This window comes from Lytechinus variegatus, chromosome 9, assembly GCF_018143015.1.
Source record: "Lytechinus variegatus isolate NC3 chromosome 9, Lvar_3.0, whole genome shotgun sequence".
In the NCBI taxonomy this organism is placed as follows: Eukaryota; Metazoa; Echinodermata; class Echinoidea; order Temnopleuroida; family Toxopneustidae; genus Lytechinus; species Lytechinus variegatus.
The window spans coordinates 26694910-26713829 of NC_054748.1; the positions used below are offsets into that span (position 1 = coordinate 26694910).

General features: G+C 35.7%; 1 protein-coding gene across 2 annotated transcripts in view; it reads left to right on the top strand.

The window, feature by feature from the left end:
• Positions 1-3469: 3469 nt before the first annotated feature.
• The window catches only part of LOC121421584 (N-acetylglucosamine-1-phosphotransferase subunits alpha/beta-like), a 43161-nt gene continuing 27710 nt past the window's right edge, over positions 3470-18920 (top strand). For both annotated transcript variants that reach the window (XM_041616336.1, XM_041616337.1), the window contains exons 1-8: positions 3470-3579; positions 6595-6733; positions 10313-10398; positions 11216-11359; positions 12478-12671; positions 14188-14261; positions 15773-15904; positions 17924-18001. In XM_041616336.1, the coding sequence (XP_041472270.1) occupies positions 6620-6733; positions 10313-10398; positions 11216-11359; positions 12478-12671; positions 14188-14261; positions 15773-15904; positions 17924-18001 (822 nt within the window). In that variant the 5' untranslated portion in view covers positions 3470-3579; positions 6595-6619. The remainder of the gene's footprint in view (positions 3580-6594; positions 6734-10312; positions 10399-11215; positions 11360-12477; positions 12672-14187; positions 14262-15772; positions 15905-17923; positions 18002-18920) is intronic.

The following is an 18920-nucleotide window of genomic DNA, read 5'->3' on the forward strand; positions in this document are numbered from 1 at the left end:
GATGGGGCACACGTTTGTTTTCATTGCATTTTTACTTTACAAATGATTAATTTTGCTTCCCAAGGGGGGGGGGCACGTCCCCTGGATCAGTTGTGAATCGTCGGGGGGGGGGGGGGCAGTCTGCATTTAATATCATTTACCACAAGAAAGGATCACTCTTAACTTACGAACAGCCTTATCAAATGGCTCCCTGGTTACTTGAAAGCGATGATCATTTGTTATGCCAATATTTATTCTCGAAGGAAAAAAAATAATAAACCTAATTTCGTATACTGAAATAAAAAAGAGCAAGTGGCAGTATGACATCATCAGTTTGCTCATTGAATATTCACGAAGACATACCTAAAACTGCTTACCGGAAAATGCGAATCTTTAAAATGCCATAAAAATTGATCAAAATAGTATTTTTTGTCTGATTTGTCTTAATCTGTTCAAATCTTATCATTTTTTTAATATTTGTATATCATTTTTAGCTTGAAGTGATAGTCCGCCGGCTGAAAGTATTTATAGCTTAATAAATATAATAGAATTCACTGAGCAAAATGCCGAAAATTTCATCAAAATCGGATAACAAATAACAAAGTTATTGAATTTTAAAGTTTAGCAATATTTTGTGAAAACAGTCGTCATGAATATTCATTAGGTGGGCTGATGATGTCACATCCCCACTTGTTCTTTTGTATTTTATGAAACTAGGTTTATTCAATTTTTTTTCCTCCAAGAACTAGAAAAATTGGATTGCATGACAACTGATTTAGAGCATTAGATATTTATTGCTGCAACTTATTTGATTATAAGGGAGACATATTATTCACACAAGTATGAAATAATGAAAAAAATATGATTTTATGTAATAACATAAAAACGGAAATTGGAGATGTGACATCATCAGTCCACCTAATGAATATTCATGACGACTGTTTCCGCAAAATATTGCTAAACTTTAAACTTCAATAACTTTATTATTTGTTATCCGATTTTGATGAAATTTTCGGCATTTTGCTCGATGAATTTTACTCTAATGTATTAAGATATAGATATTTTAAGCCCGGACCATCCCTTTAATTGAATAAAATGAGTTTACTCTCTTGTTTTTCTTCTCGTGATTTCTCTTTCTAATTCTCTCTGTCACAGGCTTCCTATGCCTGTCTAGTCTGTCTTGCGGTCTTTCTGTCTGCATGTCTCTCTTTCTCTTTCCCTTTCTCCTTCATCCATCCATCGTCTTTTTGCCTTATATGCTAGTGTGTTTTCAGCTTAGTAATATTAATGGTTTATCCCATATGTAAAAATTACTGTAAACTGGAAAAAAAATCAAGTTTGATTTTCTTTTTTTTAAATATAAATTCCGGTGGAGCGTTGTGGCCCAGTAGATAAGTCTTCTGACTTTGAAACAGAGGGTCGTGGGTTCGAATCCCAGCCATGGCGTAATTTCCTTCAGCAAGAAATTTATCCACACTGTGCTGCACTCGACCCAGGTGAGGTGAATGGGTACCCGGCAGGATTAATTCCTTGAATGCATGAGCGCTGAGAGGCAGCTCGAGCTAAAGCCGGGGTAATAATAAAAACAACGCGCCTCGGAATAGAATACTTCTAGATAGATGGCGCTATATAAATGCCTATTATTATAAATCACTTCATCAAATAAATGCATTTATTCTTCATTATTTTTATTGGGACATACGGACTTTGTAAGTTCGTAAGAGAAATCTATTTTGTAACCCATTTGTCAGACTGGAGATGATAATGTGCCATGTGAGTTGCACCGCCACCCCCAGCCCCCTTTCCGGGAAGCAAAATAAGAAGACCTTGAATAAAATCCCTTTCATTTTTCTGTATGACATACCAAGTGATATGGTCTTGTCCGAGTTATTTTTCTTTAATTATTCGAATTTCATATTAAATTTGTCTGTAATGAAATTAATTGCAGTCATTCTACTTTATTATTGCTACTCCTACTCTTCGTATCGGACTTGAGATGGCGCTTGTCACAAACTTTCTTAAAGTGTATTTACCATTCCGCTGAGCCCCTTTCCTTTTTTTTTTGGGGGGGGGGGTTCTTGAATCCTGTTTTATGAACATTTTTTTTAAACAAAATTAAAATTTTCAAATTGCAACCATCATCTTCATAAAAATTGCAAGTTCATTCCAATTCCAAGTTGGTTTCATTAAAAGCGGAAAATAGGAGAAACATTATAGGACTCTGAAGATTTGACAAGTTAATATCTTATAGGATACCAGAATTTCCTAATGGTTTGAATTCGTGGCGTCATCTGCATGTAGTGTTTAACTGTTTCGACTGACCCCCCCCCCAGTTAATAACCCCAGAAACCAAATACATGTACTGTTGTAGCAGGTAACATTAATTAAGAAAACATAGGCCTACTTTAAATAGAATGGCCTACATGCATACTGACTCTTGTCAAAATATTTTCTGTATACACTTTTTGTTGGGGTGGATAATTCATTATTTAATAATAAAAAATGAGGAGTGTTAGAAAAATATTAAAGTATCAACACTAGACATATATATATATATGTACCTAAAAAAATAATGAATTATCCAACTCAACAAAAAGTTGATTTGAATAAAGAGGGGTAAATCATAGGCCTATATGTACAGGGTTATATATATTCCTACCCATAGTTAGGCATATTTCATTTGTTAGTCCATATTTCTACTTTGCAGACGTGGGGCCTGAATTGAATTACAATAATGGTATAGAAATATGGCTTTTGACAATATTGCTCAATTTGTGAACGGACTCAAACTAATATTATAGGGAAAATGTCAATATATTTCATGTATCATTATAATGCCTATAAAAGAAAGTTTATCGTATGGATGATCCGATTTTGCACATTATCAGTAGCGTAAATTCATACATTGATCATCGGAATTATCTTAAGAATAAAATATTATAATAATAAGATATAGGCCTGTAAAAATATCAATAATATTTGATAGGATCCTATTTGATTAGGATGAATGTGCCTTTTTATTCAGGCTATTCTAGAATGGGTAGGGTTCAGATAAGTGGTTGGCTCTACGACGCCCGAACCCGCCCGAAGAAGTGCTGGGTCCATTTTGGCAATATTTTATGTTATTTTTTTCTGCTATTTTTATAACAAACTTTTATCAGGGTGAACTTCCCCTTTAATTTTACACACGTACCCTGGCTCGGAGTCATAGAGACACCTCTATCTATGCCATAGAGAGGTGTACTAATTACGCGTTATTAGTATACATGTATATATCTCTATCATCTATGGGCTTCATCCACAGCTATACTAGGCCTGGGGCCCGTTGCAGAAAGAGTTGCGTTTAGATCTAAACGCAAGTCAAAAAATCAATCGTAAGTCCCAAATGTGCGCTGTTGATTGGTTGAAAATCAAGTTGTACATGATATTTTGAGTTGCGATCGATTGCAACTCTTTCTGCTACGCATTCGGGCCCCAGTTCATATTATCATCATCAAAGGATAGCAAATTGGCAACGTATTCCACATCATTGGATTTGCTATGTGGTGTCCGTGCCAAAATTTCGGAGACAATTGATTAAACCTCAAATTTTCTAGTGTGGTGAGTTTATTTCTAAGCGTTTGTTTATTTAATTGTCAACTAATTAAATCTTGAAGTACATTGTTAATAGAATTATTTCTTATGTGATGGTATGCCAAAAGCTTGGCTTGGGAGGTCTTGTTTCGCGTAAGTATTTTGTACAGTCCCACGTATAATATTTTGTTGATGCATAAAATGCCTACAGCTCAGCCTCAGATCTCGCCAGCGCCAGACGCCGCGCCAGAAAAAAACATTGGCCAGCCAAAGAGCAAAGTGATTATTGCTCAGGTGCCCTCATTCCTTCAACCTGCCGAACCAAATGAAATTTTATTAAAGTTTCTTGGTTTTTATTGTCGAAATGCAATAATAGTTGGTAGGCCTAATTTTTTTCAAAGAAATTGAAAAATAAACAGATAAAAGAAAAAAAGTATGATTTTTAAAATCAATCAGTGACAGTGACATTATGTCATTATTTAAACAATGTCATTAAACGAAATGAAATAGAGTCTAAAATTTCTAAAAAGTCTCCTCGTAGTACACACCCATGGGTTCATACTTCATAGCATGCGCTGTCCAAATGAAAATTACAGGCACAACACAACAATTTCAACATGAGATAGATCTAGGTCCTAAATGGATTTTATCAATAAATTATAAGAATTCAAGTATGAGTATGACATACTATGAAACTTACCACCTTCTTCTTGTTCTTCCTCCACTTTCGTTGGAGATAACGTAGTCCATCCATCCAGTAGGCCTACATTGCATTTGAAGTTTGAATTACATGTATGGTGAGACTACCACATATCGACCAACTCTTTTGAAACCGACCACCTTGCGCATGTTAAAATTATTGCGTATTACAAACGATACAAGAGGGAGAGTAGCCGCAGTGTCCATAGAAACGGTTTTAAAAGAAAAAAAGAAGCAATAAAAAGTAAAAATTGTATTGACCAGACCCGAACCCCGCTGAAAAAAACCAAGAAATCCGATAGGAAACGGCTTTAGAACAAATATCTGTCGTCAATCGTCGAATCATGTGCTGGAGCTCGCAGTGGAAGTAGTGAGACGATTATTTAGCATGTTGACATCATAGAACTGTTTGGAAGAGTAAAAATATTTTGCCACCGCGACAAGAATCAGCCATAAACTAGTGTATCGCGGGTGGTCGGTTTCAAAAGACGGGTGCAAATGAGCAAATGTAAAATCGTCGTATTCGTCGATATATACGCGGATTGAATCGGAGTCTCCGAATGAAACATGGGAATCTGATCTGCTCAATTTTCTGCGCAAATGAGACGAAAACTGGGTAAAATTGATGAATATTTTTGCAGATACGATGCTTAGAAGATTAGGTGGTCGATAAGGGGTAGTTCCAACCATACATAATCAATTCATAGATCTACCAGTATGTCATATGAATTTTAGATAAAAATAACGAGAGTATCTGTTACAAGTTGACAGCAAACTGAAGAAGGAAGATTAAGAAAGCTTTGTTAGAGTACCACTCTAGTCTCTACTATAATTGTTGTTCTTGAAGGGGTCATATAGGCATGATATTTCATCTTGCATATGCCTTCTTTTCAGTTTTGTAAGAAGGTGTTCTCTCTGTGAGATAAGAAATATGCACAGGATCCAACAAAATGATCTCCGTCTTTATCGTCCTTGTTACAAAGCTGGCACGTGGCTGTAGTAGACTTCATGATATGAAGCCCCTTTTTTCACCTATTTATTAATTTTTTTCTTTTGTTAAGGAGGGTCCTTAACATGTAGCATTTAGTGGACAGCCATTTTCATCAATAGAGGGCACATGAAACCAAAGACGATATAAGGGAAAGACTACTGGTAGACACTTGTTCCATCTCACCCGCATATCGATGTAAAGCATTACACAAAATTTGTCCCATCTTTTTATTTCTAGAGTCTTTGATTCAGAAAGTGTGGACATTTAGGTATAGATCTGCTTGTTTACAAACTAACTGCTGGTTATGCTCAAGGTGTATACATTGTTTTTTTTTTTCTCTTTTTTTTTAATTATTAAAGAATGCATTTCCAAAGATGTTCCATCATTGATGATGAAGAGTAAACGCAATGACTCTTCTGATCAGATGGTATTGATTTTATTTGCTCTCTTATTTCCTCAAATATCAAAAGGATAGCGTTTATTGTGAATTTGATTAGCGCCATCATACAGCTCATATTCTCTACAGTCAAACCTCATCAAAAGCAATTTTTTAATCAGAAATAAAATGGCCAGTATGTTAATACTGTCAATTCATAGTTTGTTTGGTCTTAGACTGATTTCAAGCAAACATTTCTACTGTTACTTATTAAGCAATTTCCTGTGACTGTAGATTTTCAAAAAGTCAGCAACCATTTTTGAAAATCGACAGTCACAGGACATTCACCAGGGGTTTTCAAAGTGGGGGGGGGGGGGGGGCAAACCATGCAGAAAATCACAATGATATGGTAATTTTTACGTTTTTGTACATTGTTTTGGAAAAAAGAGGGCCCCCCCCCCCCGCTTCCATGGCCCCTGTTCACTGTGCAAGGTTTGTCTGTATAGGAACCTTGCATTAGCATTATTCTACTACTACTACAATGTACCACCACCACTACCACCACTACTTCTACTACTACTACTACTACTACTTCTACTACTACTACTCCTACTACTACTACTACTACTACTACTACTACTACTACTACTACTACTACTACTACTACTACTACTACTACTACTACTACTACTACTACTACTACTACTACTACTACTACTACTACTACTTCTACTACTACTAACCTATTACTCTTTCTCTTTCTCCTCTTCTTCTTTTCCCTCTTCTTCTTTTTCCTCTTCTTATTCTTGTTCTCCTTCATCTTCTTTTTCTTGTTCTCCTTCATCCTCTTCCTCTTATTCTCCTTCTTCTCCTCCTCTCTCTCCTCCTTATGATGATGATCATAATGGTGATGATAATTATTGCTATTCATATTAAGAATTCATAATATAACTGCATTTTCTCTCTTTCATGCCAGGCACCGTAATAACTTATGAAGCAAGATGTTTAAAATAGTACAGAAGCAGACGTATACATTCCTTTCTCATCGCTACGGCGTTCTCCTCATCTTTAGCGGTATAGTCCTTGTCATTGTCTCAGCATTTCAATTTGGAGAGGTAAGCTTTATTCACTACAGTTTTATTATAGTCACTGGGTGGTGTTACATGGAGTTGCTTTAAGTTTTCCACGACTATGGATTTAAAGCTAAATGATAGTAGTTGCAGTAAAACACTAAGTTCCTGAGAAAGTGTGTAAAACCAAGGTTAAGTATGACTCTATCATCGTGGATCTAGATCTGGTACAGTTACATAAACTGAACTTTGTGAAATCATAAAATCTAAGCTGAAATACGTTCACATTGAAGATCGCCAACACACATAGGCACACGTGGGACAGTGTATTGTTATTGCTGGAATAAAGACTCGACGGAAGTGACCGAATCCGTGCTTATTTTGCTTATTTCTCAGCAATTCCACAATTTCTTCCAGAATCCTTTGGCACATATATTTTATTCATACAAACAGACATTCGGGTGATCATTATATTAGATTCTGTAAAAAGTCATTTGTAGATCGTTACCAGAGCTGGAATTTCTCTTTAATTCAATATAAATTTCATTTGACATGAATAATTTGATTTACAGTAGGCTTGGGTCGGAATGGATGGATTACCGGACTCTGTCCGATGTGTGCGGGTTCCGGTATCCCGATAAAACAATGTAATAAAGTATAACAAATTGTTAAACATTTTCTTCTTCTGAATATCTTAGCATAATTAGCGAGTACAGTCTTGCCAATGATAACCCAGGAATCTTTGTTACATTTCAGGTGACCACCGAGAAAAATGTCATGAGAAGACGGGAAAAGACTTGCCAATGTTTACGTGGCCATCTTGTTCTATTTGTAAGTAGCTAAGCTACGAGGGCAGCATACTCTTTATGCGTCTTGTAGCTTAGCTACTAACAAAGAGAACAAGATGGCCACATAAACATTGGCAAGTTCTTTGATTTTTCTTGTTTTTTTAATGAATGTTTGTTTAAAGATGAAATCAATATTGTATAATCTGACTTCTTTTTTACTTCCCTCTTCGTGAATTCATTTATCGGGATGCCGGTTTCCAAGCAGCACAATACATGTGGATTCCGGAACAGAAAAATTCTGACATGACTCTCGCCTAATACACAGTAGCTCATAAACAACGTTTCTTTAATGAAATTTCCCATTCTTCGTTTGTATTAGCACTGACACTTTCAAATAATGATGTTGGATAAGCTTTCCTGACATAGCATCCTGTAAATAGTCAAATTGTTTGAAAGAAAATCATGCATGTTGTCAGTGGTAAGAGCCAAAGAGTTGCTCTTTCAGACTCTGGCAAATTCAAAATTTCTGAATTTTAGCTTCTGAAATACATGGGTCAAAAACACTTTTTTGGTTATTTTAATATGGCACATTTTTTTTATTCCTTGCAATGTTTAACATGAAATAACAGTATTTTTTGTTTTGGGTCCGAGAAAAAAAAACCTGCTGGGCCAAAATCCAAAATGGCCGCCAAAATCCCCCCAAATCACAGTTTTGGCCACAACTTCTTTATTTGGTGGTCCTTTTCTATGGTTTTGGTGTCTGTATGTTTTTTTGGGGGGCAAGCAATTTGTTTTTCCCCTAAAAAAAGTACTTTGAAATCATTATTTGTTGAGTTAAAAGTTGATTTTACCGAAATTTACCCATTTTTAGTCTGAGAGCCATTTTCAGTCAGATTAAGATGAAGTAATAATGATGGCCATTATTCGATAACAAAAGATTCAGGCATTAATGAATTTGGTGAGATGTTTGTAAAGTAATAGACTTTTCATTTAGATTGTTAGTAACAACAACAATTTCTTATTGATCTTAAAAGATCATATTTCAGAATGATTATTGCCAAATTGATGTTCAAATTCAGATTAAGTTTAAACTCATGAAAGTTGTGTTCATAGCTCTCTTGGTTAAAGGTCAAGTCCACCTCTGAAAAATGTTGATTTGAATCAATAGAGAAAAATCAGACAAGCACAATGCTGAAAATTTCATCAAAATCGGATGTAAAATAAGAAAGTTATGACATTTCAAAGTTTCGCTTTATTTTTAACAAAATACATGTAGTTATATGAACGAGCCAGTTAAAGCCAAATGAGAGAGTCAATGATGTCACTCACTCACTATTTTTTTTTTTATTTTTTGAATTATACAATATTTCAATTTTTACGAATTTGACGATTAGGACCTCCTTGCCTGAAGCACAAAATGTTAAAATAATGGAATTCCACGTGTTCAGGGAGGAATGAAACTTCATTTCACATGACAATGACAAGAAAATAAAAAATATTTCATATTTCATATAATAAAATACAAAAGAAATAGTGAGTGAGTGATGTCATCAGTTCCTCATTTGCATACCGACCGAGATGTGCATATAACTTTTGTGAAATGAAGCAAAACTTTAAAATGCCATAACTTTCTTATTTTACATCCGATTTTGATGAAATTTTCATTGTTATGCCTGTTGGATTTTTCTCTTTTTATTCAAATCAAGTTTTTGTTGGGGTGGACTTGTCCTTTACAAACATATATTTACAGGATTAATTGATTTCAGGTACATGTACTTGACATTTTGGAGACTATTATAGGAGACTATTGTATGTGTACTTAGTCTTCAAAACTATTTGCGCAATATTGAAAGAAAAGATGTTTGGCAAATAAATAGCACATGGTAAATCTGTGTCGTGATCACAATATCTGTTGACTTTACATATTTGTTTACCAGCTGTGCAATTATTCAGATTTTTCCCTCAATTACAATCATGTATGTAGAGTGTACTAAAGAAATTAAATTTGTGCAAATACAATGTAGTGCTGAAGAACAGGGGGGGGATTAGGTCCTCCCCACTCAAGGACTTATTTGAATATTCACCTTTATGAATTGTGGGATAAAACATTGAAGAATGTAATATTAAAGGTATTGTTTAACTTTGTCAGCAGCCGATTTAAAAAATTCTCAAACCAATATGAAACATGTGTACAGGTGCATGTATTAGAACTAATAAACCCTGAAAACAACCATTATTGAGAATGAAAAGCTAAAACTACAAGGCAAACCCTGATTTTGTAAATAGGCGTCTTATAGACGCCTAAATAGTACACATAAGTGTATGGGATGAAATTAAGATGCTGTTTCCGGTCACTTTATATTTCAATTTTTGAAGCACTAAATAATTATTTTCGAACACAATTTTTTCTGGGCTTCATTTTTGTAACATATCACAGACACAGGTGACAAGTGTGACCTTCTAGCTCAGATTTTTTAAAAGTCAAACCAATGTTAACCAATCACTTTAAGTTAAGCAAGAAAGTGAGAAATGATAGAATTCAAGAAAAAATGGTATTCATGCATTAATTGGAAAATGAATGAGATCTACATTCTTGACATGCGTACCTTGTTTGCCCAAATTTGGATGATACAGTTAATGGCCACTGAGATCGGGGGGGGGGGGGGGGGGGGGGGGGAGGCAGGTTGGATCAACCAGCTACACACACGTTTATGTATTTTGAGAGAGAAGGTGGGGGGTTGGGAGATAGATAGAGAGAAAGAAAGAAAGAGAAGTGCAATTGGAACATGAATGTGTGTAAATGTGTAATTTATCCTTTTATTTTATTTGTGTACAGGTGGCAATTGAATGGAGTCAAGACAGATACTCAAGGCTATTCAATATTTACCATGACAACATTGCAAACACAGCATTTGAAAACAGGTGAGAGGGAAAAATATTTCTGTGTACACGTTTGTGACATGCTACCCCCCCCTCGGTATTGCATTTGCATGTACATGACATTATTTTTTATTTTATTTTTATTTCAATTTCTTGCTCATAAACCATGAAATTGGAGTTAGATATTAAAAAAAAATCAGAACAGATTGAACAAAGTCAGTCAATAAGAAATGGGTTACAAGTACATGTACAGTGTACACTACTCATTACAAATTTAAATTTTATTGCCTGAATGGTATTACAGCTATTTTGCTCATGTATTCTCGGCTCCGTAACACAAAGGTTTGCGATGAATCGCAACTATGAAAGAACGGCACTGATTGGTCCCTGGTCAGTATTTTAAACCTCATGCGTGTGTAACATTGATATTGATTGGTCAGTTCATTTAGCGATTGATCGCTAATCTTTGTGTTATGGAGCCCTGGTCATGAAAAATTCAAACAGAGCTTGTCATGAAATGTTTAATTAAAAAAATTATGAGACTTTTAAAAGACTTGTGAGCATTCTATGACTTGAAGAAAGTAAGAAGGAATGAAATGAGCTAATACACTGTTATATATTGTTATTGTTCATATCACACATATTAATATCATTTATTGCTTTCAGTATAGCGCCAATTTATAAAAACAGTTGTGCTTTATTTGACCCCTCCACATGTGTAATAATTTTTTGATGTAAATAATTTGTATATATATATCTACATATGTATGTTTGTAACTGTGGAAATAAAGTTGAATTTGAATTTGAAATTTGAATAAAAAAAAGCAATAATTCTCATTTATTTGTTTTCATTGCATAGGATGTGTCTTCCGATACCCATTGATGCAGTGTATACATGGGTGAATGGCTCGGATCCAAAGCTTTTAAAAGACCTGGAGCTACTAAAGAAAGAAATTGAATCGAGTACTGCCACAACCCCTGATGAAATAAAAAATAGCACAAGGTGAGTGTGTCAATTGATGATGATGATGATGTTGATGATGATGATGATGATGATGATGATGGTGTTGATGATAATGATGATGATAATAATGATGATGCTGATGATGATGAAGGTGATGATGATGATGAAGGTGATGATGATGAAGGTGATGATGATGATGATGGTGTTGATGATGATGATGATAATGATGATGATGATAATGATGATGATGATGAAGGTGATGATGATGATGAGGATGATGATGATGATAATGATGATGATGGTGTTGATGATAATGATGGTGATGATAATGATGATGGTGTTGATGATAATGATGATGGTGTTGATGATGATGATGATGGTGTTGATGATAATGATGATGATGATGATAATGATGATGGTGTTGATGATGATGATGGTGATGATGAAGGCGATGATGATAATGATGATGATGGTGTTGATGATAATGATGATGGTGTTGATGATAATGATGATGGTGATGATGAAGGTGATGATGATGATGATGATGATGGTGTTGATGATAATGATGATGATGATAATGATGATGCTGATGATGATGAAGGTTATGATGATGATGATGGAGATGAAGATTATGGTGGTGGTAATGATGCTGACGAGGGTAATGATAGCAATGATGGTGATGATGACAACAATTTAAATTATGTGATGATGGTGACGGTGACGATGATAATGGTAATGATGATGATTTTGATGATGATGAAGGCTATGGTTATAAGGATGATGATAATGATGGTGGTGATGAAGATAATGAGGAAGGTAGTAGTTGGGAATTATCATGATGAGTGGACTCATGAATAAAAACAGTGGACTCATGAATGAAATGCGTATCTAACCATGGTAACAGGAGGCAGTTTGGCACACTGTGACAAATGCGCGCATCAGCATTAAACATGTTTTGTACACGAGCCCGATACGCGCTAAATTAAGCGTTATTTATACAGGAAATCTGCATAAACCATGGACTCAACCGTGGGTTTTCAAAACCACCTTTGTGAATTCAGGCCTTTATGTTTCAAAATGATTGTGTGTGTATAGGCCTCTCAATAGAACTTACTTTATATTTTGTTTGTTCACTCTCTCTCTCTTTTTCTCATCAGTTCTTTCCAGTGCAGGTTAAAAGACTGTATAGCCAGTTCAGCCATAATGACAAGCCCATTTTTGGATAAGTCACTTACAATAAGTCAACTCAGTTCTATAGAACAGTCGTTACGTAAGGTCAACAAGATTTCAAACCTCACAAAAGAAGGTGGAAAAACAAATACAATGCTTCAGTTCTCAAAACGAGAAGAAGGTAAGTTCTGAATTGTCATCGACTTCGTCATAATCGTATTCGGGCCCTTGGTTTTGGGCACGGCCACTTTTCAAAATGGCGCATTTTTGTAATACAGCACAAATTGGGAAAAATTTTCAATAAGGGCACAAATGTATCCAAGGCTAGCAAAAAGGGCACTGAGGCTATAAGTCAACAGGCCATACAAGATCTGGGTAACCTTGGATTAATTTTAAGCCCTGGGGCCTGTAACACATAGCTTTTTCGTAGAACTTTTTTCTACATTTGATTGCATTGACTTGCAATCAATCGTAAAAATCAAGCATATGATTAATCGCCAACCTTTGTGTTACAGGACCCTGGCCATAATGATATAATTTGTTAATCCTGCTATCTTATTTTTTTTTGTTTCTTTTCGTCTGTGATTGAAGTCATATGCACAAGATCATGGCCCCGTCTCACAAAGAGTTGTGATGGATCCAATCAATCGCTACTGTGGAAAGCCAGCAAAGTCAACATATAAAATGCATGTTCGTTTGAAAAAAAAAATTCTAGATATGAATGTATATCCATGAATTCATTGATTTCTTGCCAATTTGGCGTGTTCTATGTTTACAAAGGATATTTTGAAAATTTCCTGTAGAAAAATTGTGACACTGATGGATTTCCATAGAGTTATGATTGATTGGATCAATCGTAACTCTTTGTAAGACAGGGCCCAGTACTGACAACACAGAAACCTTGTTAGCGCTAACGATGCGCTAAAAGAGGACCTGATACAGCCGGTAATGTAGCAGCGATGCCTATTGTTACAATAATACATTACTTACATGTACACATTGGAATACCAGTAAGTGTTTTGACCTCTCAATCTGAAAAATGTGAATGGGCTTACTGTTAGCGCTCTGTTAGGCTAACAACAACGTTTCTGTGCGGCCGGCACGGATCTTTTGAACATTTCATGTAACAAATAGCTGGTGATTTCCATTGACCAATGTTACAAGCTTCTGAAATCCTTGCATCCGATTGGCTTAGAGAAAATTTGTCAGTGAAATCATGACTTCCCAGATTTTCATGGCACAAAATCAAAGGTCTCTGAAGCCTTCGCTAACATTATATTTCGTCGCACGCATCACGAACCGTCCTCTCTGTGCAGATACAGTGCGCTATCGCGCCTCGCGATTTCACCACGAACCGTCCTCTCTGTTATGATGCCCACTGTCGCGTAAATAATTCACTTCAAGAAAATGTAAAGATACGGGATGAAACTCTGGAACCTGAACTATCGAACAAAGACACCGGTAAATATTTTGCTCTCCTTGTAGGTGCACTTATTGCTGGTTTTAAAAAACCTTTTTTTAATGCGTTCTCTGCAAAACTAACTTTCGCATCGAAGTGCACAGAGAGGACGGTTCGTGGTGCGTGTGACTATTTCTTTGGATACAGAATCAAAGTTTTCTTAAAACAATGTTTCATTATGCTGTGTGTTGTCTACCTACATGTCTTGAATGTTTAATCTGCTTCTTTTTTTTTCCAGTTGAAGCAGTGATGAAAGCAATACAATCTATTACACTGAATAACAAGAACTACACATTATCGAAAGGATACATTGTAAGTATTAAAAAAGACTAGAGCTGGGGCACGTTTCATAAAGGACTTGCAACTGTTGTAACTTTGCCATTATGGCAACTACCATGGTAACCTTGATTGGTTGCCGTATTACCATGGCAGTTGCCATTATGGCAAAGCTACAACAGTTGCAAGTCCTTTATGAAACAGGCCCCTGGTGTTGTATGTTAAATGTCTAGGTAAATAGTAAATTGATATAGAGCTATATGGTCGATCATAATATTTAGACTGAGCTTAACTTTGGCAGTTTTAAATCAATTCTTTATTAAATGCATAGTTCTCACCAAGTACGGGGCAGGCAGGGAAAAATATAAAAAATGCCCTAAACAGCCATGGAAAGCAAAAAAAGTGCCCCTTAACCCTAAATAGACTGGGCTATTTCGACGCCTAAGAAGACTGGGGGGGGGCTGATTCAGCCCCCCTTATGATCTCGGCTGTTGATCGCGCGATCGCGACAAAAATTGGCACACGCGTTACCCATGGCATTATCTACAAAACTATAACATCAAATTCTGCAAAAAATCTCATGTCTCATTAATTATGCTAATTTATGCATAAAATCATAAGTTTGCTCTAATTAATAAAATAGTGCCCCTGAAATGCTAATTTTTGTTTCACATACTCTAGATAGGCATCTGATCAAATTTATTTTAAAAAAATTTCAAAATCACATGTATTTTCTTATGTATTCTATTGTTTTGTAAATTTCTTATGTATTTCTTTGTTTTTCGACTTTTTGTTTTTTATTGTTTTTTCAATGGAAATTGTTGGGGACTTTATTTTGACCATAAAAAAGATAAAATTAATTGATTTTAAGCAGTAAAAGGAAAAATAATGATGCATTTGCGAATATTGGCTAAGAACACTATTTGCATTGGATTTGTACACAAATTCACGTTTTTTGAGTAATTTTGGGTCTGCATGCATTTACGAAATGTTGCGTAATTTTGGAACCGCGTACCTGGGGGTCACAAATTTGGTCTCAAAAGTTGCGCGAGACTTGAAAGTAAAAAGTCAGCGAGCGACGCGGTCAAAAAATTTCGCGCAGCGGATTTATCGCGAAAAATGTCGAGGGGGGGGCTGAATCAGCCCCCCAGTCTTTTTAGGGTTAAAAACAAAAAGAAAAAAAAAGACTTCGAAGGTCTTTGAAAGCAAAAGCTGGGTCATAAAACTATGTAATTAAACAAGAAAATAATTGAAATTTTTTGAAGCCCAGGGAATCATTTACCCGGTAACTTATCGCAATTTGCTGTAAAGTTTTTCAAAAATTGCTTCACAAAAAATATTTTGTGTACAAGTTTTTACATAGGACTGTAGAGGACTGGTTGAGAATGTTTGTCTAATGATAGAAAATTATATTCCCTGGAAGCTACGCCTACATAAATGTTACTTCTGCTTTCATTATTAAAGGCCAACAGATTTGTCTGGCTGGATATGAAAATAGTGGCATCAGCATTATATTTCAAAAAATGTCTTTTCCATATTTTTCATAGACCTCCGATTGGACGGTTTCTGGAAGTGTTGCATTGAAAGACAGAGTACTTGTTACGGGTGTGGAAAAAGATACAACAGAAGAACAAGTGAAGAATAGGATAGCCCAGACCTACCAGGAGAAAATTGGAGAGGTAGGCGAAGTGTCTTCTTAATTTCTGTATTGATTAATATCCTTGGTTTAAAAGCACAAAATGTGAGCACTGTACAACAACAAAGAAAAAACAAACAAGGGAAAGTTTCTATTTAAAAAGCAAAACAGTGATAATCAGCTCTGTTGCTGCAGAGTTGCATTGTAGCTCAATGCATGCAATGATATCTTTATTAACTTAGAATAAACATACATTCTGTACACAAGGGAAAGTTTCTACTTGAAAACAACCCAAGACAGTGTAATAAAGCACTCATATCGCAGAGTTGTATTTTTTTTTTGCGCCACCATACTGAGCTGCAGTTTATTTTTCATCAGTGACCTTTCATTTGAAACTTCTTTTTACTGAGTACATGACTTTTATTGTTGTTTTGTGAATCAGTATTGCAAATCATTAATGTTATATTTTTGTATTTCTCCATTTCATATGGTGTCTGACTAGTATTCATTATTATTGATGCTTACCTTTTTTCTATGTATATCTAGTTTACTTATTGAACTTATGATTAGATAATAGATATGATGTCCTTTCAGATTCTGTCTATGTCTGACCTTTCTATTTCTCTCTTTCTGTCTTTCTCCCTCCTCTCTCTCTATCTCCTTGTTGCTCTTTCCCACTCTCTCGTCTATTATGATTGCCATCATGTCATTTTTTTTTCCACATTCTTATATTTGTAATCTGCAATTTATTGTTTACTTGTGGGTCTTTCTTGTTCTCCTCCTTTATTATTTTTTCCCCTCTTTATCTTTTGCTACACCCCCTCTCTATTCTCATCTTTTCACATGCTCACTCTTGCCATTCTTGCTCCCCTTTCTTGCTCCTCACCTGTTTTTTGTCTCACCTGCGAAGCAAAGTGAGACTATAGGCGCCGCTTTTCCGACGGCGGCGGCGGCGGCGTCAACATCAAATCTTAACCTGAGGTTAAGTTTTTGAAATGACGTCATAACTTAGAAAGTATATGGACCTAGTTAATAAAACTTGGCCATAAGGTTAATCAAGGTCAAAGGTCATTTAGGGTCAATGAACTTTGGCCGAATCGGGGGTATCTGTTGAATTACCATCATAACTTTGAAAGTTTATTGGTCTAGTTCATTAAACTTGGACATTAGAGTAGTCAAGTATCACTGAACATCCTGTGCGCGGTTCAGGTCACATACCAAGGTCAAAGGTCAATGAACTTTGGCCGAATTGGGTGTATCTGTTGAATTACCATCCTAACTTTGAAAGTTTATGGATCTGATTCATGAAACTTGTACATAAGAGTAATCAAGTATCACTGAACATCCTGTTCGAGTTTCAGGTCACATGATCAAGGTCAAAGGTCATGTAAGGTCAATGAACTTTGGCCGAATTGGGTGTATCTGTTGAATTACCATCCTAACTTTGTAAGTTTATTGGTCTAGTTCATAAAAAGTGGACATAAGAGTAACCATGTATCACTGAACATCTTGTGCGAGTTAGAGTAGTATTCAAAGTCAGCACTGCTGCTATATTGAACCGCGTGATGCAGGTGAGACGGCCAGAGGCATTCCACTTGTTTATATATACACACAAATTAAATCTGTCTTATTACATGCAACTCCTCATTCTATTTCTTTTTATACTATTTTTGCATTTTAAACATAATGTTTTTCTTCTTTAATAGTCACTGCATGTTATGTATTTATTTATTTCTTTGTTATGTATTTTAAAAAATGTAAACTCACATTGTTAGTCCTTGGACTTTTTGATGAGTATTTTTTAATAAAACCGAATTGAATTTGAATTTGAATAGGTCAATACATGATGTGATTAGTGTACTGTTGTTCATGCACAAGATTAACAATCCAAACAAAGAATGATCTAAAACAAAAGAGGAACAAAAAAATGATGACAAGGATTTGGTAAAGAAAATATGTAAGAGTAAGAGGGAAAGGGAAAAGAATGGGGGAGGTGGAGGAGAGTGAAAGGAAGAATATCATTCTCATTAATTCCTTTTATCATTTTTTCTTCCCGATGCAGGTTCTGCTAGAGAATGTAGCTGGTCTTGCCATCGTCTTTATTACTGACCCTGATGTTATAAATGACCTCATATCAGACGTGAGTAACTAATGTCCAACATTCAGCCTGTTTTAGTATTTTCTATTCTATTGTGTGCAAATTCATCGATTCCGTTAAATGGGCATGTTAGAATCTGACGTCGATCAAAATGTGTTTCCCTCATCAGCGTATGATGTCAATGGACCGTATGTCAGGGATGCCAAGAGCTGGCATCCACATGCCCTCCTTCCTTTGGCAGCACTAGTAAGGGCCACTGTCAAAGCATTCTTGTGAAGAATGGTGCCCAAGAAGTGTATCTGTTGAGTTGCTATAGGATGTAGTCAAGAACTGGATGATTTGGTCTTGTCCAACATACTGTATACTCAAAAGCATGATTTTAACTAGGCTTGATGAAGTACATGTATGATGGGGGGACCTAAAGCTACGCACTTTGTTTACAAACGATAGAAACTATGCCAATTTTAATATTTGAACAAATTATCTGTCGCTAACTTGTGGCAAATATTCTAAAGATCATTAAGCAAGAACAAAGTATCACAAAACTCACTAATACGAAAATCCCGCCGTGTTTTCCGAACACCTCTTGAATTCGCCGCCCGATGTTAGAAGGGGTCCTAAAGCTACGCACTCGATTTATCATGCAGAAAAATAGAATTTCCTGTGCCTCAATTTCTAAAATATGTTCATACTATTATAGGATAATATGAAATTAAAGAATATATAGCTCAAAAATTCAAAACAGTTGTGGGTGTTCTCTAGCTGCATTTAGAGATTTACTGCAGCCTCTGTAGAAAAAATTGAATAGGAATCGTTCGTGACTCTGTAGTCAATTCCACACAAAGTGCGCATTTGCCATTAAAAACTGCATGCGCGATGAGCTGTGCGTAGCTTTAGGACCCCCTACCATACATACATACTCAGCTGGGTTATATGCAATTGGTCTACAAGCAGTTGGTGT